We start from the raw sequence: 26918 nt of genomic DNA, 5'->3' as shown, positions 1-26918 counted from the left end.
AAATTACTCAAAAAATGCAGGGTAACAGCCCCAGGCCAGACGGACCACCTGCTGTAATGGCCGACCTGAATCAGCACCGTCACTGGCGTCAACTCCCACCCCCTCCCTCGGGCTGACCACGGTGGGGGTGGTGGGGGGGTGGGATTTGACATCGGCCTTGCAGTTAACCAGCGACCGTTGCTGGACAGCGGGACGGTGTGGGAGGCAGATGAGGAGAAATCGGTGGGGCGGGGCGAGGTAGATTTTCAAGCCGGCCGCCCGGGTGTAAACCCGGCCCTGAATCGAACGCCCGGTTCAGGTCGCCAACTCTGGCCGGGCGTATTCCTGGAGGTTCCATCACACGACCTCCCGCCTCGAACTGCACCGCTCCCCGCAACACTCCCGCCATTGGTCCATCCCCCAGACGAGACGCCTTCCTACGGCCAGAGAGCAGACTCTTTGTTACCCAATTGGATTAATCTCGACTGTTAGTGAAACAGTCTTTTCTTCCCCCCCGCCCCATCTCCGATATGTTTAGAACTAATAAATGAAAACATTAAAAGAAAATGAAAGACAATTTTGTTTAATGCTCCTGATTTTCCTCCCGGGTTTTGCTCAGCTGCGTCCTGCAGATTAACCTTCAATTCCTGCAGCCTCCAGGACAATCCTGTATACAAACGATCTTCATTTCAATGCAGGCGGAGTTCGATAAACGGGACTCTGATCCACAGCTTCAGTTTGACGCCAGGAGTGGCAACCAGGCCTGTATTCACTCGAGTTTGGAAGAACGAGAGGGGATCTCATTGAAACGTATAAAATTCAGACAGGGCTGGACAGACGGGATGCAGGGAGGATGTTTCCCCTGGCTGGGGGGGGGGTCTAGAACGAGGGGTCACAGTCTCAGGATACGGGGTAGGACATTTAGGACTGAGATGAGGAGAAATTTCTTCACTCAGAGGGTGGTGAACCTGTGGAATTCTCTACCACAGAAGGCTGTGGAGGCCGAGTCACTGAATATATTTAAGAAGGAGCTGGATAGATTTCTAGACACAAAAGGCATCAAGGGGTAAGGGGAGAGAGCGGGAATAGAGATAGAGGATCCACCATGATCATATTGAATGGCGGAGCAGGCTCGAAGGGCCGAATGGCCTACTCCTGCTCCTATTTTCTATGTTTCTATGCAATGTTGAAAGATCCCCCCTCCACCCCACTCTCGACTTGGGGTCTGATTCCCTGCCTTCCGGTCACCACCAGTGCTCCACCTACGTGATCGTAGCCATTCGACCACATGTGGCGTCACATCTATTGCCAGTTCCAGGCCTCACCTGATGTCCAGATGCATGCACTTTCCAGTCAGGGTCACCGGGATTGAGATTCGGGCCAGAAATCCACCCCCCCCTTCCCCACCCCCCCAGGCCCGGTCCCAGCAGACGGGATTAACCCTTTCACTCACCTCCTCTTCACTTCCCACAATACTGACAGCTTCGCCCAATGGTACCCAGTTCCACAAAACCCCTTGGTTTTCCTCGTCAACCTTTCAATCTCCAGGATTTCCGGCATCGCCAACTTATTCCTTACTGAACGACTTTCCAATTTCTCCTGGGAATTTCCCCTCACATGACTCCTAGACTCCAAACCCTTCCAACTCATCTCCCTCTCCGTGCTGAACCCCACACTAGTGGCCCTGTTTCCTATTAGGGACGTAGGGACAAGGAAGAGGCCATTCAGCCCTTTGAGCCTGTTCCGCCATTCAATTAGATCATGGCTGATCTGTATCTTAACTCCATCTACCCGCCTTGGTTCGCGTAACCCTTAATACCCTTACCAACAAAAACCTATCAATCTCAGTTTATGAAATTTTCAATTGACCCCCAGCCTCAACAGCTTTTTGGGGGAGAGAGTTCCAGATTTCCACTCCCCTTTGTGTGAAGAAATGCTTCCTGACATCACCCCTGAACGGCCAAGCTCTAATTTTAAGGTTATGCCCCCTTGTTCTGGACTCCCCCCACCAGAGGAAATAGTTTCTCTCTATCAACGCTATCAAATCCTTTAATCATCTTAAACTGCTCATTTAGATCATCCCTCAATCTTCTATACTCGAGGGAATACAAGCCTAGTCTATTCCAACTCACTCTCTCCCAGGGCCTCAGAACTATGAGATTCCTCACCTTTCCTCTGGTCTTTCCTTCGCAGTTCCCAGGATTTTAAAATCCACGCTTATTGTGGTCTATCCATCGCCTCTTGATTTCTCTCTCCCCTCTATCTCTCTCGTTACCCTTGTCGATGTCCTCAACCGTTGGACCTCGACCCTCCTCTTAACTTCACAATAAAAACGCACTCACTGCCCAGCAAGGCCCTGCTGGGAGGCTCCGTTCTCCCGTGTTGTGTCTTCCACACATGTTTCTCCCTTAGAAGATTGTCGGCCCAGACGAGCTGGGATGTGAGGAATTCTCCTTTGACATTCCCTGACTCCGTGCAGAGATAGAGGGCAGGGCAGGGGTCAGAGCTGTCGGGTTATTGGGAGTCCCAGAACTGGATTTAGTTCAAACCCAGGCATCCACACACACGTTCCTCCTCTCCGCCCCACGCTTAGCTCCTCCTGGGAGGCAGATTCTACTTCGATACAGGGCAAAGAGACAAGGAGAGGCCCAGAGAAGAGGCACAGATTTAAATTCTGCAGGGTGGTGACAGGTAAAACATTTTAGCAGAATCCCTGTAATGCACTGTGACAGAATCCCTGTAATGCACTCAAACAGATCCCCCATTACAGATTCCCAGTAACAGATTCCCAGTAATGCCCTGTAACAGATTCCCTGTAACAGATTCCCAGTAACACATTGTAACAGAATCCCTATAACGCACTGTAACAGATTCCCCATAAAGCACTGTAACAGATTTCCCATAAAGCATTATAACAGATTCCATGTAACTTACTGTAACAGATTTCCCATAACGCACTGCAACAGATTTCCCATAACGCACTGTAACAGATTCCTCATAATGCACTGTAACAGATTCCCCATAACTTACTGTAACAGATTCCCCGTAACACACTGTAACAGATTCCCCATAACTTACTGTAACAGATTCCCCGTAACACACTGTAGCAGATTCCCCATAACTTACTGTAACAGATTCCCCGTATTGCACTGTAACAGATTCCCCATATCGTACTGTAACAGATTCCCCGTATTGCACTGTAACAGATTCCCCATAACTTACTGTAACAGATTCCCCGTAACACACTGTAGCAGATTCCCCATAACTTACTGTAACAGATTCCCCATATCGTACTGTAACAGATTCCCCGTATTGCACTGTAGCAGATTCCCCATATCGTACTGTAACAGATTCCCCGTATTGCACTGTAACAGATTCCCCATAACTTACTGTAACAGATTCCCCGTATTGCACTGTAACAGATTCCCCATATCGTACTGTAACAGATTCCCCGTATTGCACTGTAACAGATTCCCCATAACTTACTGTAACAGATTCCCCATATCGTACTGTAACAGATTCCCCGTATTGCACTGTAACAGATTCCCCATATCGTACTGTAACAGATTCCCCGTATTGCACTGTAACAGATTCCCCATAACTTACTGTAACAGATTCCCACGTATCGCACTGTAGCAGATTCCCCATATCGTACTGTAACAGATTCCCCGTATTGCACTGTAACAGATTCCCCATATCGTACTGTAACAGATTCCCCGTATTGCACTGTAACAGATTCCCCATATCGTACTGTAACAGATTCCCCGTATTGCACTGTAACAGATTCCCCATAACTTACTGTAACAGATTCCCCGTAACGCACTGTAACAGATTCCCCGTATTGCACTGTAACAGATTCCCCATATCGTACTGTAACAGATTCCCCATAACTTACTGTAACAGATTCCCCGTAACGCACTGTAACAGATTCCCCGTATTGCACTGTAACAGATTCCCCATATCGTACTGTAACAGATTCCCCATAACTTACTGTAACAGATTCCCCGTAACGTACTGTAACAGATTCCCCACCTATTGGCCAACTGCACCACCCAGTCCCAGAGGTGAAAGGTCAGTGCCTGACCCGCTGTGCCACCCAGTCCCAGAGGTGAAAGGTCAGTGCCTGACCCGCTGTGCCACCCAGTCCCAGAGGTGAAAGGTCAGTGCCTGACCCGCTGTGCCACCCAGGCCCAGAGGTGAAAGGCCAGAGTCTGACCCTGTCCCAGTAGTCAAAGGTCAGTGCCTGGCCTACTGTGCATCCTGTCCTCAGGCAAAGCTGCTTTCAAAGGGAGATTTAGAAAAAAAACAGAGGAAGCATTACAGAACGTGGTGAAACACAGAGACTTGCTACTGAGTGTTACTTGGTTCGCTGAGCTTTGTGTCCAACCCGTTATTCCTGTTCTCGAGATGTAAGCCTCCAGCCAAGCTATTCCAGTACAGCTACAACACTGGCATCTACCCGACAATGTGGAAAATTGCCCAGGTATGTCCTGTCCACAAAAAGCAGGGCCGATCCAATCCGGCCAATTACCGCCCCATCAGTCTACTCTCAATCATCAGCAAAGTGATGGAAGGTGTCGTCGACAGTGCTATCAAGCGGCACTTACTCACCAATAACCTGCTCACCGATGCTCAGTTTGGGTTCCGCCAGGTCCACTCGGCTCCTGACCTCATTATAGCCTTGGTCCAAACATGGACAAAAGAGCTGAATTCCAGAGGTGGGGTGAGAGTGACTGCCCTTAACATCACGGCAGCATTTGACCGAGTGTGACACCAAGGAGCCCTAGTAAAATTGAAGTCAATGGGAATCAGGGAGAAAACTTTCCAGTGGCTGGAGTCATACCTTGCACAAAGGAAGATGGTAGTGGTTGTTGGAGGCCGATCATCTCAGCCCCAGGACATTGCTGCAGGAGTTCCTCAGAGCAGTGTCCTAGGCCCAACCATCTTCAGCTGCTTCATCAATGACCTTCCTTCCATCATAAGGTCAGAAATGGGGATGTTCGCTGATGATTCCACAGTGTTCAGTTCCATTCGCAACCCCTCAAATAATGAAGCAGTCCGAGCCCGCATGCAGCAAGACCTGGACAACATCCAGGCTTGGGCTCATAAGTGGCAAGTAACATTCGCACCAGACAAGTGTCAGGCAATGACCATCTCCAACAAGAGAGAGTCTAACCACCTCCCCTTGACATTCACCGGCATTACCATCGCCGAATCCCCCACCATCAACATCCTGGGGGTCACCATTGACCAGAAGCTTAACTGGACCAGCCACCTAAATACTGTGGCTACAAGAGCAGGTCAGAGGCTGGGTATTCTGCGGAGAGTGACTCACCCCCTGACTCCCCAAAGCATTTCCACCATCTACAAGGCACAAGTCAGGAGTGTGATGGAATACTCTCCACTTGCCTCGATGAGTGCAGCTCCAACAACACTCAAGAAGCTCGACACCATCCAGGACAAAGCAGCCCGCTTGATTGGCACCCCATCCACCACCCGAAACATTCACTCCCTTCACCACCAGCGCACTGTGGCTGCAGTGTGTACCATCCACAGGATGCACTACAGCAACTTGCCAAGGCTTCTTCGACAGCACCTCCCAAACCCACGACCTCTACCACCTAGAAGGACAAGGGCAGCAGGCACATGGGAACAACACCACCTGCACGTGCCCCTCCAAGTCACACACCATCCCGACTTGGAAATATATCGCCGTTCCTTCATCGTCGCTGGGTCAAAATCCTGGAACTCCCTTCCTAACAGCGCTGTGGGAGAACCTTCACCACACGGACTGCAGCGGTTCAAGAAGGCGGCTCACCACCACCTTCTCGAGGGCAATTAGGGATGGGCAATAAATGCCGGCCTCGCCAGCGACGCCCACATCCCATGAACGAATTTTTAAAAAGCGGCCCGATGTTCTGATCTCCTCAGAAGGTACAATTCCGAACCGGGGGATAGTTCCACGGGAATCCAATTGCTCCAGTCACTCACCCGCTGAGCGAATTAATCCAGAGCCCCATCGAGCCTGTTCGTTTGAGAAGGTCCAGTCCAGTTTTGAACTGTGCTCATGGTATTCATCCACCCAATTCCCCCCCCGCCCCTCCCGCGCCAACATTGTTCAGCACCCCTGGGAGATGTGCCAGCCTCAGCGAGGGATGTTTGGCCTCTGCCTGGAGCCAGAGCAGAACGGACAGTCCAGGGCCCGTTTCACAGATCTATTCAAGGACCACAAGGTGGGCTCAATGAAGTCTGTTTGATCTCATCCAGCTCCACCACATCCCGTTACACCATCGCTATTAAATCAGCCCTGTGTCCTGGTCTCAATCTCGCCATCCGGTAACCTGTTCCAGCTGTGGATCAGGCTTTGTGCACAGAAATACTTCCTGATCTCTTGTCCAGGAGCGTGTCCTTCACAGTCTCAAATCTGGCTCTATTTATACTCTGGCCATTCTAAAATAGAGAGGTTAAGGCTGCATTAACCAGGGTGGATAATTCAGGTTCCCACTGTATATATAACAATGTGGTCAGTGGAAATTATACAGCAAAAACTCAGCACAGACACAGAACTGTTCGCAGCCATGAATCACAGGCTGACACCAGTGTGACTGGTGTGAAATATAAAATGCCACAATCAGCCAGCAGGGGTCAGTGGCCTGCTGTTGGAAAAAGACCGAGAGGAGGAAGAGCAGTGCAGAGGGAGCTTTACTCTGTGTCTAACCCTGTACCTGCCCTGGGAGTGTTTGATGGGACAGTGTAGAGGGAGCTTTACTCTGTGTCTAACCCTGTACCTGCCCTGGGAGTGTTTGATGGGACAGTGTAGAGGGAGCTTGACTCTGTGTCTAACCCTGTACCTGCCCTGGGAGTGTTTGATGGGACAGTGTAGAGGGAGCTTTACTCTCTATCTAACCCGTGCTGTACCTGCCCTGGGAGTGTTTGATGGGACAGTGTAGTGGGAGCTTTACTCTGTATCTAACCCGTGCTGTACCTGCCCTGGGAGTGTTTGATGGGACAGTGTAGAGGGAGCTTTACTCTGTATCTAACCCGTGCTGTACCTGCCCTGGGAGTGTTTGATGGGACAGTGTAGAGGGAGCTTTACTCTGTATCTAACCCGAGCTGTACCTGCCCTGGGAGTGTTTGATGGGACAGTGTAGAGGGAGCTTTACTCTGTATCTAACCCGAGCTGTACCTGTCCTGGGAGTGTTTGATGGGACAGTGCAGAGGGAGCTTTACTCTGTATCTAACCCGTGCTGAACCTGCCCTGGGAGTGTTTGATGGGACAGTGTAGTGGGAGCTTTACTCTGTATCTAACCCGTGCTGTACCTGCCCTGGGAGTGTTTGATGGGACAGTGTAGAGGGAGCTTTACTCTGTATCTAACCCTGTACCTGCCCTGGGGGTGTTTGATGGGACAGTGTAGAGGGAGCTTTACTCTGTATCTAACCCGTGCTGTACCTGCCCTGGGAGTGTTTGATGGGACAGTGTAGAGGGAGCTTTACTCTGTATCTAACCCGAGCTGTACCTGCCCTGGGAGTGTGTGATGGGACAGTGTAGAGGGAGCTTTACTCTGTATCTAACCCGAGCTGTACCTGCCCTGGGAGTGTTTGATGGGACAGTGTAGAGGGAGCTTTACTCTGTATCTAACCCGTGCTCTACCTGCCCTGGGAGTGTTTGATGGGACAGTGTAGAGGGAGCTTTACTCTGTATCTAACCCGTGCTCTACCTGCCCTGGGAGTGTTTGATGGGACAGTGTGGAGGGAGCTTTACTGTGTATCTAACCCGTGCTCTACCTGCCCTGGGAGCGTTTGATGGGACAGTGTAGAGGGAGCTTTACTCTGTATCTAACCCGTGCTCTACCTGCCCTGGGAGTGTTTGATGGGACAGTGTAGAGCGAGCTTTACTCTGTATCTAACCCGTGCTGTACCTGTCCGGGGAGAGTTTGATGGGACAGTGTGGAGGGAGCTTTACTCTGTATCTAACCCATGCTGTACCTGCCCTGGAGTGTTTGATGGGACAGTGTAGAGGGAGCTTTACTCTGTATCTAACCCGTGCTGTACCTGCCCTGGGAGTGTTTGATGGGACAGTGTAGAGGGAGCTTTACTCTGTATCTAACCCGTGCTGTACCTGCCCTGGAGTGTTTGATGGGACAGTGTAGAGGGAGCTTTAATCATATTATCATAGTATGCTACTGAGGTACTGCACAGGAGGAGGCTATTCGGCCCATCGTGCCTGTGCCAGCTCCTTGAAAGAGCTGTTCAATTAGTCCCACTCCCCTGCTCTTTCCCCATAGCCCTGTATTTTTTTTCCCTTAATGTATTTATCTAATTCCCTTTTGAAAGTTACTCTTGAATCTGCTTCCACCGCCCTTTCAGGCAGTGAATTCCAGATCATCACAACTCGCTGGGTAAAAAAATGTTTCCTCATGTCGCCTCTGGCTCTTTTGCCGATCGCCTTAAATCTGTGTCCTCTGGTCACCGACCCTTCCACCACTGGAAACAGTTTCTCCTTATTTACTCTCTCAAAACACTTCATGATTTTGAACACCTCGATCAAATCTTCCCTTTAACCTTCTATGCTCTAAGGAGAACAACCCCAGCTTCTCCAGTCTCTCCACATAACTGAAGTCCCTCATCCCTGGTACCATTCTAGTAAATCTCCTCTGCACCCTCTCCAAGGCCTTGACATCCTTCCTAAAGTGTGGTGCTCAGAATTGAACACAATACTCCAACTGAGGCCTAACCAGTGTTTGATAAAGGTTTAGCATAACTTCCTTGCTTTTGTACTCTATGCCTCTATTAGTAAAGCCCAGGAGACCAATTGCTTTTTTAACAGCCTTCTCAACTTGTCCTGTCACCTTCAAAGATTTGTGTACAAACACCCCCAGGTCTCTCAGTTCCTGCACTCCCTTTAAAATTGTACCATTTAGTTTATATTGCCTCTCCTCATTCTTCCTACCAAAATGTATCACTTCACACTTCTCTGTGTTAAATTTCATCTGCTACGTGTCTGTCCATTTCACCAGTCTGTCTATGTCCTCCTGAAGTCAGCTTCTATCCTCCACATTGTTTACTACATTTCCGAGTTTCGTGTCATCTCCAAACTTTCAAAGTATACCCTATATACCAAGTCCAGGTCAATAATATATGTCAAAAAGAGCAGTGGTCCTAATACTGAGCCCAGGAAGACACCACTGTATACTTCCCTGCAGTCTGAAAAACAATCGTATCTAACCCGTGCTGTACCTGCTGTGGGAGTGTTTGATGGGACAGTGTAGATGGAGCTTTACTCTGTATCTAACCCGGGCTGTACCTGCCCTGGGAGTGTTTGATGGGACAGTGTAGATGGAGCTTTACTCTGTATCTAACCCGGGCTGTACCTGCCCTGGGAGTGTTTGATGGGACAGTGTAGAGGGAGCTTTACTCTGTATCTAACCCGTGCTGTACCTGCCCTGGGAGTGTTTGATGGGACAGTGTAGAGGGAGCTTTACTCTGTATCTAACCCATGCTGTACCTGCCCTGGGAATGTTTGATGGGACAGTGTAGAGGGAGCTTTACTCTGTATCTAACCCGTGCTGTACCTGCCCTGGGAGTGTTTGATGGGACAGTGTAGAGGGAGCTTTACTCTGTATCTAACCCGTGCTGTACCTGCCCTGGGAGTGTTTGATGGGACAGTGTAGAGGGAGCTTTACTCTGTATCTAACCCGTGCTGTACCTGCCCTGGGAGTGTTTGATGGGACAGTGTAGAGGGAGCTTTACTCTGTATCTAACCCGTGCTGTACCTGCCCTGGGAGTGTTTGATGGGACAGTGTAGAGGGAGCTTTACTCTGTATCTAATGCGTGCTGTACCTGCCCTGGGAGTGTTTGATGGGTCAGTGTAGAGGGAGCTTCACTCTGTATCTAACCCGTGCTGTACCTGCCCTGGGAGTGTTTGATGGGTCAGTGTAGAGGGAGCTTTACTCTGTATCTAACCCGTGCTATACCTGCCCTGGGAGTGTTTGATGGGTCAGTGTAGAGGGAGCTTTACTCTGTATCTAACCCGTGCTGTACCTGCCCTGGGAGTGTTTGATGGGACAGTGTAGAGGGAGCTTTACTCTGTATCTAATGCGTGCTGTACCTGCCCTGGGAGTGTTTGATGGGTCAGTGTAGAGGGAGCTTTACTCTGTATCTAACCCGTGCTGTACCTGCCCTGGGAGTGTTTGATGGGTCAGTGTAGAGGGAGCTTTACTCTGTATCTAACCCGTGCTATACCTGCCCTGGGAGTGTTTGATGGGTCAGTGTAGAGGGAGCTTTACTCTGTATCTAACCCGTGCTATACCTGCCCTGCGAGTGTTTGATGGGACAGTGTAGAGGGAGCTTTACTCTGTATCTAACCCTGTACCTGTCCTGGGAGTGTTTGATGGGACAGTGTAGAGGGAGCTTTACTCTGTATCTAACCCGTGCTGTACCTGCCCTGCGAGTGTTTGATGGGACAGTGTAGAGGGAGCTTTACTCTGTATCTAACCCTGTACCTGTCCTGGGAGTGTTTGATGGGACAGTGTAGAGGGAGCTTTACTCTGTATCTAACCCGTGCTGTACCTGTCCTGGGAGTGTTTGATGGGACAGTGTAGAGGGATCTGTTGAACCTTATTTTAGAAACCTGCAGTCAGCAGAATCTGTGCCACTCCATGTGAAGAGAGGTATTTAAATGTGGGCCATTGCAGTAACACATGAACACTCTCCTCCTCAACCCCTCTCCTCCCCGGAATATCCCCCCAAACACTCCCATTTCACAAAGTAAAAAAACAGGCCTTTATGTTTGAATGAAGCATCCATTTGTCAATTGAACTGGGATTTTTTTTTCCCGTTTAAATAAACTTTTGTTCCCTGTAAAATTAACGTGGAATTCTCTGGCAGGAGCCAGGGAATGCAGGAGACTGCCAGGTGTGGAATGGGAAGCCGGAGGGGGAAGAGGGATTTTCACTCTCTCTGTAGTTGGTGAAATGAAACTCGGCTTTATACCTGAGGAGTGAAGGCAGCAATTCAGTCCCCACCCCACCCCAGGCCAACAGTAGCTGTGTCAGAGATGCTTCCCATTGCAGACTACACGCAGCCCCTCTGTAGGCGGCCACCGGTGTTTGCAATGGGAGGGGTGGGGGTGGAAGGAACGCTGGATTTTCAAAGCCCCCCATTCTCTGGCAGTCGGCTGCAGACAGCAGGACTTCCTGTTGACTGCCGAGAGGTTAGATCATGGCTGCTGGAGAGAGTCTGAGCTGCAGAAAGCTGGCTCCCGTTCACCTCTAACCGCTCCCTCTAGGTCGCTCAGCACACAGTACTACCTTTATACAGAGTGCCAAGCAGCCGGGGTCCCCCGAGAGCTCGACAGAAACAGCCTTTAAACAGGCAGGGCCGGGGGGGAGGGGGGGGGGGGGCTGGGGGCGGGGCAAAGGAATGAAACCGGAGCCGAAAGTGGGACTGAACTGAAGGGAAGAATTGGAGAGAGAGGAGAGGAGAGTGATCACAGTAAAATGGAATGGGGGTAGAGAAAGAGAACGGAGATGGAGAGAGGAAGAGACAGGGAGAGAGAGAAACGCAGAGACACACACGGATATAAAGAGGTGTTTCTATAAATATAAGCAGAGAGGGACACACATATATATATAAGGAGGTGGTTATATAAATATAAATAAAGAGACACACACACACAGATAGGCAGAGACACCTATATATATGTGGACACACATATGGAGGAACGGGAGGTTATAAACAGAGAAGGAATCACACCAGACACAGATAGACAGAGACACGCAGATTTTAAGAGGTGGATATATGAATATAAATAGAGAGAGACACACACACACACACACACACACACACACATATATAGAGAAAGGGGTGGTTATAGAAATATAAACAGAAGGAGAGAGAGACACACCCAGATAGAGAGAGAGACACACATATAAAGAGGTGGTTATACAGAGATACACACACACAAATAGGCACACACACACACACACATATATAAAGGGATTGTTATATAAATAGAAACACAGAGACACACGTATGGAGAAAGAAGTGGTTATATAAATATAAACAGAGAGGGAGACACACCAGACACACACACACACAGATAGAGACACATAGATATAGAGAAAGAGGTGGATATATAAACATAAATAGAGAGAGAGAGAAATAGACAGAGACACACATATAGAGAGAGAAAGGGATGGTTATACAAATATAAACAGAGAGAGACACACAGATACATAGATACACACATATATAAATATAAACAGAGAGGGAGACACACCAGACACACACACACACAGATAGAGACACATAGATATAGAGAAAGAGGTGGATATATAAACATAAATAGAGAGAGAGAGAAATAGACAGAGACACACATATAGAGAGAGAAAGGGATGGTTATACAAATATAAACAGAGAGAGAGACACAGATAGACAGATACACACATATATAAATATAAACAGAGAGGGAGACACACAGATAGACAGATACACACATATATAAATATAAACAGAGAGGGAGACACACCAGACACACACAGGCACATACGCAGACACACACATGCAGACACACACATGCAGACACACACATGCAGACACATACACAGACACACACACACACATCGACACACACGTAGACACACACAAATATAAAGAGGTGGATATATAAATATAAACAGAGACAAACACACACCAAACACAGACACACACATATGTAGAGAAAATGTTGGTTATTTCAATATAAATAGAAGGAGAGAGAGACACACATAGAGAGCGAGAAAGAGCTGGATATAAAAATATAAACATACACACACAGATAGACACAGTCACACGGATGTAGACCCCGAGATGCACACAGACAAGCATCAAGAGAGAGAAAATCAGACACTCACAGAGACACAGAAATGGAGAGAGAGAAAGAGAGCCATAGAGATTCATATAGATATGAAGGGAGAAAGATACATACAGAAAGACTGGGAGACAATGCCAGAGGATGAAAGCCATCCTCTGACACACACACACACACACACACACACAGAAAGACACAAGATGGGCCGAAGGGCCTCTATCCGTGCTGTATAACTCTATGACTCTAAGATAAATCTAAGGAAAGACTTACATAGAGAATTGCATATATCGAGACAGGGGCTGAAACTGGTCTCGGGCTGAAGCACAAAACGTGTGCCAGTGAATCAGCAGCCCGTTAAGCATTCCACCCGATATTTCTTTTCCAGACTTCAGTAGGAGAAAAGGATCGGGTGGCGTGTAAAGTGAGAGGCCAATTCTCTATCGCCGGAGGAGAATTTCAATGCCAAAGAGTGCGAAAAACACACTTAGAGAAAGAGAAGAGATGAAAGGAGGGAGAAAGAGAGCGAGAGAGAGGAATGTCCACATGGGAGACTGGATTAGACAAAGCAAAAATGTAGAAGAGAACAAATGAAAGCTGAGGGACAGAACGACAGAAATAAAGAGCAAAAGTGAGAGAATAAGTTGAGGGTATAATGGAAAGAAAGATTTAAAACACTGTGTGCTTGAGTAAAGTAATCAGGAAATAAACAGCCTTACCCAAAGCCTGAATGAACAGAAAAGGATTGTGTTTATAAGATTTCTAAAGTTGAGGCCTAGAGATCAGAAACACTAGAAGTTTGGCCTTTTACAGATATTTTTAGAAACTGTTTAAAATATGGTGCAAATCAAACACTATTGTTAATTATTTGGTATATTTTGCTTCTGTGTAATCATATATTTGTAAATAAAAACGGGTAATAATTTTAGCCTGAAAACACTCCTGCACCGCAGCTCTGCACTAGAGTGTCAGCCTAGATCAAGTCCTTGGAGTGGGACCCACAACCTTCTGACTCAGAGGCCAGAGTGCTACCAACTGAGCCACAGCTGACACTTGTGTACCCTCCTGTAAGTCACACAAGTACCAATTATTAATGGGTTAACTGGACAGCTGGCATATCTAACCTGCGCGTTTGAAGGGGACCTCAATATTAACCAAGCGCCACAATTACTAATAAAAGCACAAGATGGCCACGAAATGATGGGAACTGGCCAGCGGGAGTGTCTACGTGTGCATCAAGGCATAAATAACTACAGCAAGTATCTATAGAAATGTGATGCAACTATCAGTCTTCTATATCATTAAAATTCTTCCTTCTCGCACACCCCTGAAAGGCATCACATGTCACAGCCCAAGATATCGTGATTGGCTCAAACAATCGCTACCTGTTAACCTAACCGTGCTGATTGGCTCAGATATTGAATTGACTAAACGCAGACCAATCAATATTCTTGCACAGATGGGCAGAGCATCCAATCAATAACAAGCAAACCCCTACAACATCAACCAATCAAGTCAGTGAAAAATGTGTGTTCAGAATGCTTTTTTGGCAGCCATGTTGTTTTTGGGCTATCAATTATATACCTCAAAATTGTAATTGCAGATGTAGTAAACCTGGGGAAAAAAATGAATTTTCCAAGAACTAACCATTAAAATTTAGCCATCAACCTACCGATTTTATTTTAGAAATTCCTGTAACAACTTCCTTCAGTGCTGGCCTGTCCCTTTCTCGAATGCCTGGCCTGGAGTTCCACCAGTTTCCCAGTCTTTGGCGTGTACATCTTGGCTTTTCTGCTGCTATTTCCCAGGCTGCGAACATGCTCCATTTCAGATTAGAGCTTTTTCTTTTTATTCATGGCAAAATCATAGTCCCTGGCAAAATCTCACCCTGTAGTGTTACAATATATTATACGCATGGTATATATCTATGCATAATACATTATAATTCTTCTGTCTGGCACACACATCTTGCAAACATCAATTTTACTTCCATATTTTGATATTTTGTGATAGGTCCAATGTAGTTACAACAGCTTTTATTTGTTTGTACTGAAAACTTGAAAAACATTGTTGACATTAACAGGTAGCAACTTCTTAAAGGACTGTATTGTTTTTCAAGTTTAGTGGGAAGTTCTGAATAAAATTCTTGAACTTAAAATGCTTTACCAGGATATTCTGCTTAAATACATTGAGTACTGCTTCAAGAGATTTGGTCGCATAACCAGAAATGGAAATAATTTTTAAAATGACACTGTAGCTGAATATATTTCTGGGTTTTCACTATAAAACACACCCTAAACAGCTGGAAAATAAACAGCTGTTCTGTTATATTACATGCAGTTATTTGTTTATCCACATGAAGTACGTAAGGAAATCACAGTTTTGTTTTATTTTTTAGGAACTAGTTTGAACTTGATTCACGTCTCTGGGGAGATCTCTTACAAACTTCTTTCTGAATTCTTTCCATTCCTCGTATGAGCCCTCACACATTATGACAACATAACTGCTGTCTTTACCATAATGTATGGAAGATCTGCTAGTGCATGAATAAAGTTGGGAGTTTGTGCAGCCCAACTTAATTTATTTACTTTTGAAATCTCAATTTCTGAAACAGACAAATAAATAAATAGATGGATAAAGGCAGGCCTCAAGATCTCCTAGCAAAGTGGGATTAAGCTGGATAGCTCTTTTTCAGCTGGTACAGGCACAATGGGCTGAATGGCCTCCTTCTGTGCCGTAAATTTCGATGATTCTATGAATATTAATATCGCTTTAATACCTATAGTTATAATACCTATAATAATATTAATATTAAATAAAAATATTAATACTCATATTAATTCCCATGGTAAAATGAATTTAATACCCATATCTGCACATACTAATATGTACATTAATATTAATACCCACAGTTGTACTCGCTGTAATATTAATCCTCATTAGTATTAATAGTAATCCCATTGTCAAACTAAGATTCAAGTTGACCTCCCTGTGACATTCAGGGAATGAGTGAGGTGCTAAACGTTGCTTTGACAAATCTAAAAACCACGTTCAGTGAGGAGCTTCAGATTTTTATCCATTGGTTTATTGACCCAGACTCATGGAGGAAATGAGAAGGACCAACTCAAGAGAAGATTCTAGAAGTAGCCCCTAAGATGCGAAATGGGCTAGATTGGAACCACGTCACACATTATGACCTATGGTTGGTTGAGGGCAGAGGGCAATCAGGGGTCATATCACAATAGTGTGTTTAATTGAAATGATCCCATGGGTTAACCAATTGGACAGACACTGACCATTTTTCCTTTCCTTCCATGACCCTAGAGATGGAACATTCCAGTGCAGCAGGACAACTGTTCCCTATCAGTTTCTGCCTTCCCTTCCTGAGTTGGCACACTCCAGCTCAGCTGGTTAGTCCTTCAGGGGGGCTGAGCACAGTTACCTTCCACTCAGTGTAGGAGAATATTTACTCCAGATAACCAGCCAGACATCCCACCCGGTCACACCCACATCCAACCAGGAATCCTATTAAGCCACCCATTCAGACAGTTATCCACCTCACCATTCCAACCAGCAACTTCATCAATTACCCCATCAAGCCACCTTGCCATTCCACCAACCCAACAAGTGCTCCATCAGATACCCCACTCATCAGGCTCCACAACTGTATAGCCAACATACCCATTAGCCCAGCCAATTGACCAACCAGTCCATTTGAACAGCCACCATATTAACTAGCACACCCAACTGATCGAACTAGAATGCTAAACAGCCAACCAACCTACTACCCCACACCAACTGCCAAGTCAAACAACTGACCAGCCCCCCTACCCAAACTGATTAGCCCACACAATTCTGGCAACCAACCACCCTATCGACAAGTCCATCAAATCACCCAGCCCACCCCACTGACTCTCTCCACCCCACTGACTCTCTCCACCCCACTGATCCATCAAATCATCCACCCCACTGACTCTCTCCACCCCACTGATCCACCCCACTGACTCTCTCCACCCCACTGATCCATCAAATCACCCACCCCACTGACTCTCTCCACCCCATCGATCCACCCCAATCACCCAGCCCACCCCACTGACTCTCTCCACCCCACTGATCCACCCCACCCCACTGACTCTCTCCACCCCACTGATCCATCAAATCAGCCACCCCACTGACTCTCTCCACCCCACTGATCCACCCCAATCACCCAGCCCACCCCACTGACTCTCTCCACCCCACTGATCCACCCCAATCACCCAGCCCACCTCATCAAACAATCCAACCCACCAATTTTCAACAAATCCCCCATGTGGTACATCGATTGACAGGCAGTCATTAACACAGCAGAGGATAAAAGACACATTTATACAAAGACACAGTGAGTGTATGGAACAAGTGTTTATTTACAGTACACCCTGTGACATGTACGGATTACAATGTCCCTTTAAATCTTCTATAAATGAACCTTCTCGAGCTACATGCTGGACTCTTCACCTTAGCTCCTACGAAAAGTTTTCCTCAGAAATTTCCTGCAAAAGATCACAATTCAAACTTGATGCAACCTCTTTCAGTATCTGAGTCCTTAGAGTTCTTGCTATCTGGCACACTGCACGCTTATTTTGCAAGTATGTAATATGATTGAGAAGCCGTTCCCTCTATTTGCCTGTGAAGATTATGGGTTGGTCAGTGGAGGCCTCTTTACGTCGGTCTGGGATTATCGGGTTGACCATCTGCATTCAGGTCTGGCGTGGGTTAAAAATAGGCCCATCTCTCGCTGCGAGTTAATCAAGCACTTTATGTCTATTTGGGCAGACCGCGTGATGTGTTTGGAACCACTCTCCAAAAGCCGGGTTAGAAACAAAGTCAATTATTGGCACCTCTAGGTCAAAGGACATGTTTCTCTTACTCTGAATTTAAAGCACATTCCTTAGTGCAGTCTCAGACTGGTATCGCAGCCAAACTCAGATCTTATGTCCAAAAGGTGAGCTTTTTTGTTCTCTCTCCCCCTCTTTGAGTTTGCAATGTAAGCTCTCACTCCAGTGTTAGGTCTGTGCCCCAGTCCTGGACTCCAGAAGCGTCCGGTCTTAAGTTTGCACAGTGCAGAATAGCTCAACACAACCTCAAGCAAGGGAGGAAACCAGATCTGTGTTCAGCTCCCAAACTACAATCGAGTTCACACTCTCCTGAGTCACCCAGGGCACCTACTGAACCGTCAGCAACAGTCAATTGGGATCTGGGCCAAACTTTCTCCACACACTCCATTCATTCATCACACCACATAACGACTTATTCTCCCATTAAGCCTCGAATATCTGGTCTTTCCACTCCTCTCTCTATTGTTTCTGCGTTTATTAAGTCACATCTCCCTCCCCGCCTTCACGATCCGCCATTCATAATTGGGATTCCAGCCGGTATTCGTTATTTTAGCTGTGACAAATCGCTCGGTCGCTTCTTCGAATTCACTCCACCCTACATCCAATGAATTGGCCATCAGTTCCATTTTCGCACCGGTGTTCTTGCGGTTACAAGTGTGACTGGATCCCGGTCACTGCCACCAGAGTCCAGGAAACAAATCATAAAACGCAGCGACTGGGAACGACGTTGAGAAGCGGTGGGCGCACTCGGACTGCGGCCAAAGCCCCTTTGGAGAGGTCAGGACAGTGCGCCCACCAGTGCGGCTCAATCCGGGAAAAGCCCCCGTTTCTCTGCCCATCTCCTGATGTCTCAGCTCAATCCAGGAACTAGCTACACCGAGTTAGGAGAAATAAGCAAAGGCATAGATGGTTGGGGGGAGAGAGAGAGAGAGAGATAGCAGAACCTCCAGATCGGAATCAGGTTCAATGGAGAGTGGGCCATTCTGCGAGCTGGTAACTTTGGAAAGCGTCCCATCCAAAATTGCACTTAAATTTGCTTAGACGTGCGAATTTCCCAATCTATTGGCCCGGTAGAGTTGAATGATTCGAATTCCCTCCAGAACCATCCGCCATGTAGGTAAACAGGCCTACTGAGGGAGGTTAATCCTCAGTCAGCCCCCCTCCCACACACTTTGACCGTGGGTTCGGGCCCTGTCCCTGACGGGTGGTGGGAGGGTGTAATCCTAGAGCGCTGGACTTCAGCTCGCTATCCATAACTCTGAGGAGAGAAAAAAGTTCGCGTGGAAAGTTGGGGGGCTCACTTTAACCGGGACCCTGTGTGAACAATAACCGACCCCTGTCCCACTCTGTACTGGTCACCTGGTCAAAAGGACATGCAAAGAAAAATTGATGGACTTCAGGCAGGAGTTGGGCACCTGGGCCGGTTGGGGGTAACATCAATGGATTGAACACCTCCGAGTGTTGTGCCACGTTTACACCCGGGCTGTTGCTTTCCTTAAAAGCCCTTTCAACCACACAGTCTGAAACGCGTCCCCTGTGCCTTGCCTTCCCCCCCCCCCCCCCCCTCCTCTCCCTCTCTCCTCGACCGCAAAAACTGCATCCTGACTGGCTCCATTTATCCTCGCTTCCTGGCCAATCGGGGGCTGGTCGAACACATTGGACAAGAGTTCCTTTCATTGGCGGTGCAATATCAGAGCCCCTGTCTGCCTGGGGAGCTCGGTAATGAAAGGCGAGAGAGGGTTGGGGATTGGGGGGAGGAGGAGGAGGGGGGGAGAGAAAGAGGGGGCTGGGGGGGGGGCTCGATAGCACTCTATCCTTTGATAGAATACCCCCCACACACATACACAAAAAATATCCACATCTGTTCACACAAGTATTAAAATATTGAAGTATAAGATACAGTACTCCGCCAGTATGAGCTGTGTTTATAGTGCTGTACTCTGAGTGTTGTGGTCGCCAAGTATTCCGTGCTAATGAAGCTTTGGGCAATATCATTCTTGCTCCTCAACAAAATTGTCCTCAGAGTCCCAATAGAAACGAAGTCGTCAGCAAGAGGTCCAGTGGCATCTCATTAAATGGAATCCAACTTCACCCCACGTCTTTTACCTGAGGCCATCGAATGAGAAGCCTCACCCAAGGCAAAAGGCGATGCCTTCACGGTGGAGTCCCCTGTCTTATCTCATTCCACCTTGCCCCGTTAATCCAACTGGACGAGTCAATCCACCATCTCACGCCGCTCCCCAGCAGAAGAATCTTCTAACCCCCCACTCCTCCTCCTTCTTAGGATTCCCCAGCCTTGCTCCCGGCCCTATTGCCAAAACCTCTCAAGCTCCGTGGACCCCCCGGTGCTGTTTGTGGGGGAACAAGGTTGAGCTGGTGGGAGAAGGAATTCGCGGCCCGTGGCCGGAGAAGGTCCCAGCAGCGAAGCGTTGGAGCCCATGAATAGCCGGTAGCGGAGTTTCCCCCCGCTTCTGCAACAAAACAGGGGAGCCAAATCCCACCCCCTCCCCATCAAATTCCCCAGCCCTTCCAACTATAACTGTGACAATACCACTGCAAGTCCGCGAGCAGTCGGCGCTACCTCCTTACCTGTAAAATAGACACCAAGAGCCCACTCTAAGACAGTGGACTCAACCCACTAACGTAATTCATTGCCCCAGATTCTTTCTTAGAAACCTTGCTTTCCCCCACCCCCCACTTTGCTGGCAAGGGTGGGTGGGGGGGTCATAGATTGTAGATAATTGACAGCCAAGGCCGGTAGGGGGCAGCTGGAGTCTGATTCCCCCCTCCCCCGGGCCACCTCCCTGCATCTGATGCTAATGATTAACCATCTCCTAGATCCGTTCATATTAACATCTCCCAGTTGGCAAAACGGAAAACAAAACAACGCTAGATTGCCCGGAATGGGGAGGAGTCCAGGATCCTGCAACGTTTCCAAGTTTGCTGTAAAAGGTGAGGGGTTAGTAGAAAAAGTTTGGCAGGGTTGGCAAACGCAGAGCCCATGTTCGTTACTCGGTTCCTGATCATTGGTCTTGAGACGCCAACACATCAGTGCGGGTACAGTGCTACTTGTTCCGCTAGTTACTCCCAGCTTCATTCTGGATCTCGGAAAGGCAGATCACTGGAGGCGAGCGATTAAAATATTGCAACACATATAACAAAAAAAAAACCCACCACAACCTTGGCATCTCTGCCCGTTCCCAGACTGGGCAGTGACCAGCCCCGAGACGGGCCAAAATCTTGCCAGCTCTGGAGATGCCATCTGTCTTCATCGAAAACTTGCAATAGGAGGCCATTCGGCATTTCTACACACAAAGGGTGGTAGAAGTTTGGAACTCTCTTCCGCAAACGGCAATTGATGCTAGCTCAATTGCTAAATTTAAATCTGAGGTAGATAGCTTTTTGGCAACCAAAGGGTATTAAGGGATATGGGCCAAAGGCAGGTCTATGGAGTTAGATCAAAGATCAGCCATGATCTTATCAAATGGCGGAGCAGGTTGGAGGGGCCGAATGGCCTACTCCTGTTCCTATATTCCATCGTGCCGGTGCCCGGCTCTTTGAAAGTTTACTATTGAAATCAGCTTCCACCGCCCTTTCAGGTTTAAGTCACACTTTGAGGCATGACTTCAAAGCCCTATTACCGGATTGTAGTTCATTAAAATCTGGCTGTCCTTAAAACGCCCGTTGGCACCGGGCTGCCGGGGGGTGGTGGGGGGGTTTTCAGCGCTCACACGTTGTTTGCTGTCACACACTCACGAAAAACACAGCCCGGCTGCTAAAAGAGCAGAGGAATGCAGTTGGAATTTCTCTCGTGCACACAACGACTGGCTTGTGAGAACTGAGGCAAATATCCAGGCTGGGAGTGAGAGAGAGGGAGGGAGGGAGGGAGGGGAGTAGTTCGATTAGAAAATCTGGATTCATATTTTTTGGAATGCAGTTTTCTTTAAAAGTGCGAGAAATGTTTGTCGAACTCAGGAGAATCCGATAGGACTTTCATCCCAACATTGTACCTGCATTGAAAGGGCCAGTGTACACAGGGTGGGATATCTGCAGACTGGGAGAGGAGGGTCTGTGGGAAACGATGTGGCTTTTTATCAGAACACCATTCAAAGGTGGTTTCGCAAATGATTCTTTTTCCACATTTCCCACGTGACACTCGGCACACTAATGGTTAATGAGAATTCATCATAGCCGTGATCTGCTGAGGGAGGGAGGGGGTTATTGAACGGCCTCTGTATAATGTATGGGATGGTTGAGTACATTTGCTGTGCGTTCTCCTCACGCTCCTGGGAGTCTGGGTTGAGAGCGGACTGCCACGTTTTTCAGGCAGGACCACTTGTCTATTTCTAACACGGATTATTCAGAGTGATAATCAGAGGCCAACCGCAATTTAAAAATACACAGGATGGGAGGAATGCGCTTTATTTTAAAATGCAGCAATATTTCAAAGAAAAAAGCCTTTGGCAGTTCATGTTCACCAACTGGATTCATTTCAACTGATAGGCACTGGGGTGCGACTGGCCTGTCACCCCGCGCCTTTGCCCCGACACAACCCATACATTACGTGTCGACCCGTTTCAAAGACTTGGATTGTGTCCGGTGGTCTAATAGGATCAGGAATGTTGACGTTCAGTCAATAATTGAACAGCCCCGTTCCCCGAAACGCCTCTTGATGGTGAAAGGATGCAAATATTGACATCTGTCACTCCAGCGACCCTTGACACCCTCAGTGCCCGGAGAGAGGCTGTTGGCCAGGATTAAAGTCAACAAAGGCTTGACCCATATCTACCACGCACACTGGCAAAGAGCCCCTGACAGTGGACCAGTCAATTACCAGTTGGCTCAATGGCCAACAATGGTGAACCATTCAACAATAGATATCAAGACAACTGTGTGTGTGTGTGTGTGTGAGAGAGAGAGAGAGAGAGACTACAAAGAGGTCAATGAGAGATTGAGAAAGAGCCTTGGTTAAAAAGGAAAGAACCAAAGGAGTGTGGGAGACCCCGAACACAATGGTCCATTATAGGGTCCCCTTTAGTCATTCTGTCACAACCTGTTGACAAATTGGGTGACTAACCCATCCTTATCTGGCAGAACACCCTCTCGATGGGTGCATTAGGTGGACGCCGGCGAGGGTTGTTGGAGACCAGATCTGGCCCCCAGCGAGCTGAGACCATGGCTCTGACATTGGTCAGACTGCATTGGGTGGTCAACCGCGACCAGAAAGGATGCCAGTCTCTGACGGTACAGTGTAATTGTCTTAAATATCACGATATCGCACAACAATTGTGTCACCCCCCCCACTTCGAAACATTACCCGGAATAAAGCATCCGAGTAATGCCAAACTCAGATAACCTGGATCAGCCAGGATATTGAGATAAAACACAATGCGGTTACAATGCTTTTGACTTAATCACGGTCACACAGTTATATTGCAATGGAGTGACTACAGAATGAGTCGCGCTGGTTTCAGCAAAGTGCAGAGGTGAGGGATACCGGCTTGAGAAGGGGTGGAGCTCTATCTGAGACCAACAGATGGCGTCGCTCACCCTCTCACCCTCTCTCCCTCTCTCCCCCCTTCAGTATGTGATCAGAGCCCGCCTGGAACCGCATTCCCCAACCCTGCTGGAGAAAAGGTATCGTTGGCAGAAGCCTCGACCAGCTGGTCCTCCTGTTCCACAACCTCCCACTTATACAAGTCCCATTCAGAGAGAGAGAGAGAGCGAGAGGGGCTTTGACAGACAGCCCTGCTCTGATTGACATCTTCACAGGAAACAATCCTCCATTCCGCAGCAGATTTCGCTCTGGCTCAAATACATTTCGAATCGCCGTTCACCCATGAAAATCAGATGAAGTTCACATTTTTTAAAAATAAAAAAAACAGTTCTTGCAGCAGAACTTTTGCAAACTTTGCAACCTGCATTATGACTCCTGATCCGATCATTTTAGCAACACAGTACACAACTACACAGAGATAGAAATGAGAGACTTGTTCCCACAATGAGCTTCCTTTAACTCAACTTTTTAGCAGTGCCCTACAGTGCAATCTTTATTCAACTGTCTCCCCCCGCCCTCCCTCACTCCCCACCAACACTCCACTGGACTATCCCGTGGATATAGTCCAGTGGAGAACGATCCACACAGTTCGACCAGTCAGCAATAATAATACGCGATTTCAAATTAATCACGTTTAAAAATCAAAAAAAGTTAAAGCACTTTTCTTACCTGCCCGGACTCCCGACGATTGCCACAGGACTAATGTCAAAGTTAAAATAGATAAACTCGTGTCCCACGTCCAGCGTTTTCTTTTCCTTCGGGAAGGCGAGCTCTGCAAATCCATGGTCTTTGGTTCCCACCAGTAAAAAGGGTCACTTTTACTGGAGGGTGGCGTCCAAAAAAAGGTCGGGGGAGGAGGAGGAGGAGGAAGAGAGAGAGGGAGGGGGGGTGTAAGAAAGCTTCAGCAAGGAAGAAAGTTCTGAGTGTGTTTTTTTTTGGAAGCCCCCACTGTGTCCAGTCTATAGCTCCATGTATTGGATTGGAATGGTTTCTCTGTCTGTCTGTGTCTGGTGCTGCTGTGGGGCAGAGGAGGGCTGCCTTTTTGCCTTAAGTTACCGGTGCTTTTTGTGTGTGTGTGTGTGTGTGTGCCCTGTCTCGGCTCAGATGGGAGTGATGTGCACTGAATGAACCATGCCTCCTTCTGCTCCGGGTCCGCCACTCACTCGAATGACCCACTGGCGCAACTCACAACTTTCCCCAACTCCGCTCCGTCGCTCCGCTCCGGCCAATCGCAAGCCGGCCCCTGGCTCAAACTTTTGCGCCAATCGCCTCGCCTCCACTACCTGCGCTGCCGCCGCCTTTGCCCATTGGCTGAGGGGCGGCGACTGGGAGGAGCCCCCGGCGGCCAAGGGGGCGGGCTTCCACGACGTCAGGGCGGAGTCCCGACCAATGCGGTGGCTCGGGGAGGTGAGCCTTGCACACGGGCGGCGGCAACTTCAAACAGTGAAAGTAACACAAGGGTCGAAACGAAACAGACAGGGTCCCGGGTACAAATAGACAGACCGACACACAATCCACATAGACACAGACAGACCGACACACAATCCACATATACACAGAAAGACCGACACACAATCCACATATACACAGACAGACCGACACACAATCCACATAGACACAGACAGACCGACACACAATCCACGTATACACAGACAGAACGACTCAAAAACCACATAGACACAGACAGACCGACACACAATCCACATATACACAGACAGACCGACACACAATCCACATACACACAGACAGACTGACACACAATCCACATGTACACAGACAGACACACACACAAACCACATATGCACAGACAGGCCGACACACAATCCACATATACACAGACAGACCGACACACAATCCGCATATACACAGACAGACCGACACACAATTCAGATATACACAGAAAGACCGACACACAATCCACATATACACAGACAGACATACACACAATCCACATATATACAGACAGACCGACACACAATCCACATATACACAGACAGACCGACACACAATCCACATATACACAGACAGACTGACACACAATCCACATATACACAGACAGACACACACACAAACCACATATGCACAGACAGGCCGACACACAATCCACATATACACAGACAGACCAACACACAATGCACATATACACAGATAGATCGACACACAATCCACATAGACTCAGACAGATCGACACACAATCCACATATACACAGACACACAAACAATCCACATATACACAGACAGACCAACACACAATCCACATATACACAGACAGACCGACACACAATCCACATATATACAGACACACAAACAATCCACATATACACAGGCAGACCAACACACAATCCACATACACACAGACAGACAGACACACAATCCACATATATACAGACAGATGGACAAACAATCCACTTATACACAGACAGACACACACACAATCCACAGATACACACACAGACCAACACACAATCCACATATACACAGACAGACACACACACAATCCACATATACAGAGAAAGACCAACACACAATCCACATAAACACAGACAGACCGACACACAATTCAAAAAACAAAGGCAGACCGACATAAAATCCACATATACACAGACAGACCGACACACAATCCACATATACACAGACAGACACACACACAATCCACATATACACAGACAGACACACACACAATCCACATATACACAGACAGACCAATACACAATCCACAAATACACAAACAGACCGACACACAATCCACATATACACAGACAGACACACACACAATCCACATATACACAGACTGACACACACACAATCAACAGATACACAGACAGACACACACAATACACATATACACAGACAGACCGACACATAAACCACATATGCACAGACAGACAGACACACAATCCACAGAGACACAGACAGACCGACACACAATCCACATATACACAGACACATACACAATCCACACATACACAGACAGACACACACAATCCACTTATACACAGACAGACACATACACAATCCACATGTACACAGACAGACACACACACAATCCACTTATACACAGACAGACACACACACAATCCACATATACACAGACTGACACACACAAAATCGACAGATACACAGACAGAACAACACACAATCCACATATACACAGACAGACACACACAGAATCCACATATACACAGACAGACCAACACACAATCCACATATAAAAAGACAGACACACACAATCCACATATACACAGACAGACCGACACATAATCCACATATACACAGACAGACCGACACATAATCCACATATACACAGACAGACCGACACACAATCCACATAGACACAGACAGACCGACACACAATCCACATATACACAGACAGACCGACACACAATCCACATATACACAGACACATACACAATCTAGACACAAACAGAGAGACACAAACAATCCACTTTTACACTGACAAACACACACACAATCCACATATACACAGACAGACCAACACACAATCCACATATACACAGACACATACACAATCGACACATACACAGACAGACACACACAATCCACTTATACACAGACAGACACACACACAATCCACATGTACACAGACAGACACACACACAATCCACTTATACACAGACAGACACACACACAATCCACATAT

General features: G+C 47.6%; 1 protein-coding gene and 1 long non-coding RNA gene across 2 annotated transcripts in view; both read right to left on the bottom strand.

Annotated features, from left to right (window-relative positions):
* Positions 1 to 24420, bottom strand: part of LOC137307843 (collagen alpha-1(V) chain-like) — a 522869-nt gene extending 498449 nt beyond the window's left edge. The window contains exon 1 of the mRNA XM_067976930.1: positions 23927 to 24420. Within this exon, the coding sequence (XP_067833031.1) occupies positions 23927 to 24041 (115 nt within the window). The 5' untranslated portion in view covers positions 24042 to 24420. The remainder of the gene's footprint in view (positions 1 to 23926) is intronic.
* LOC137307844 (uncharacterized) lies at positions 17210 to 20437 on the bottom strand. The gene is made up of 2 exons (XR_010959263.1): positions 20290 to 20437; positions 17210 to 17355 (listed from the first exon to the last, which is right to left on the bottom strand). It is a non-coding gene; the product is annotated as an uncharacterized lncRNA (long non-coding RNA).
* Positions 24421 to 26918: the final 2498 nt, after the last annotated feature.

The sequence above is a fragment of the Heptranchias perlo genome, unplaced genomic scaffold, assembly GCF_035084215.1.
Source record: "Heptranchias perlo isolate sHepPer1 unplaced genomic scaffold, sHepPer1.hap1 HAP1_SCAFFOLD_113, whole genome shotgun sequence".
NCBI classification, from domain to species: Eukaryota; Metazoa; Chordata; class Chondrichthyes; order Hexanchiformes; family Hexanchidae; genus Heptranchias; species Heptranchias perlo.
The sequence above is the reverse complement of the archived record's forward strand: the minus strand, read 5'-3'. Positions and strand labels throughout refer to the sequence as shown.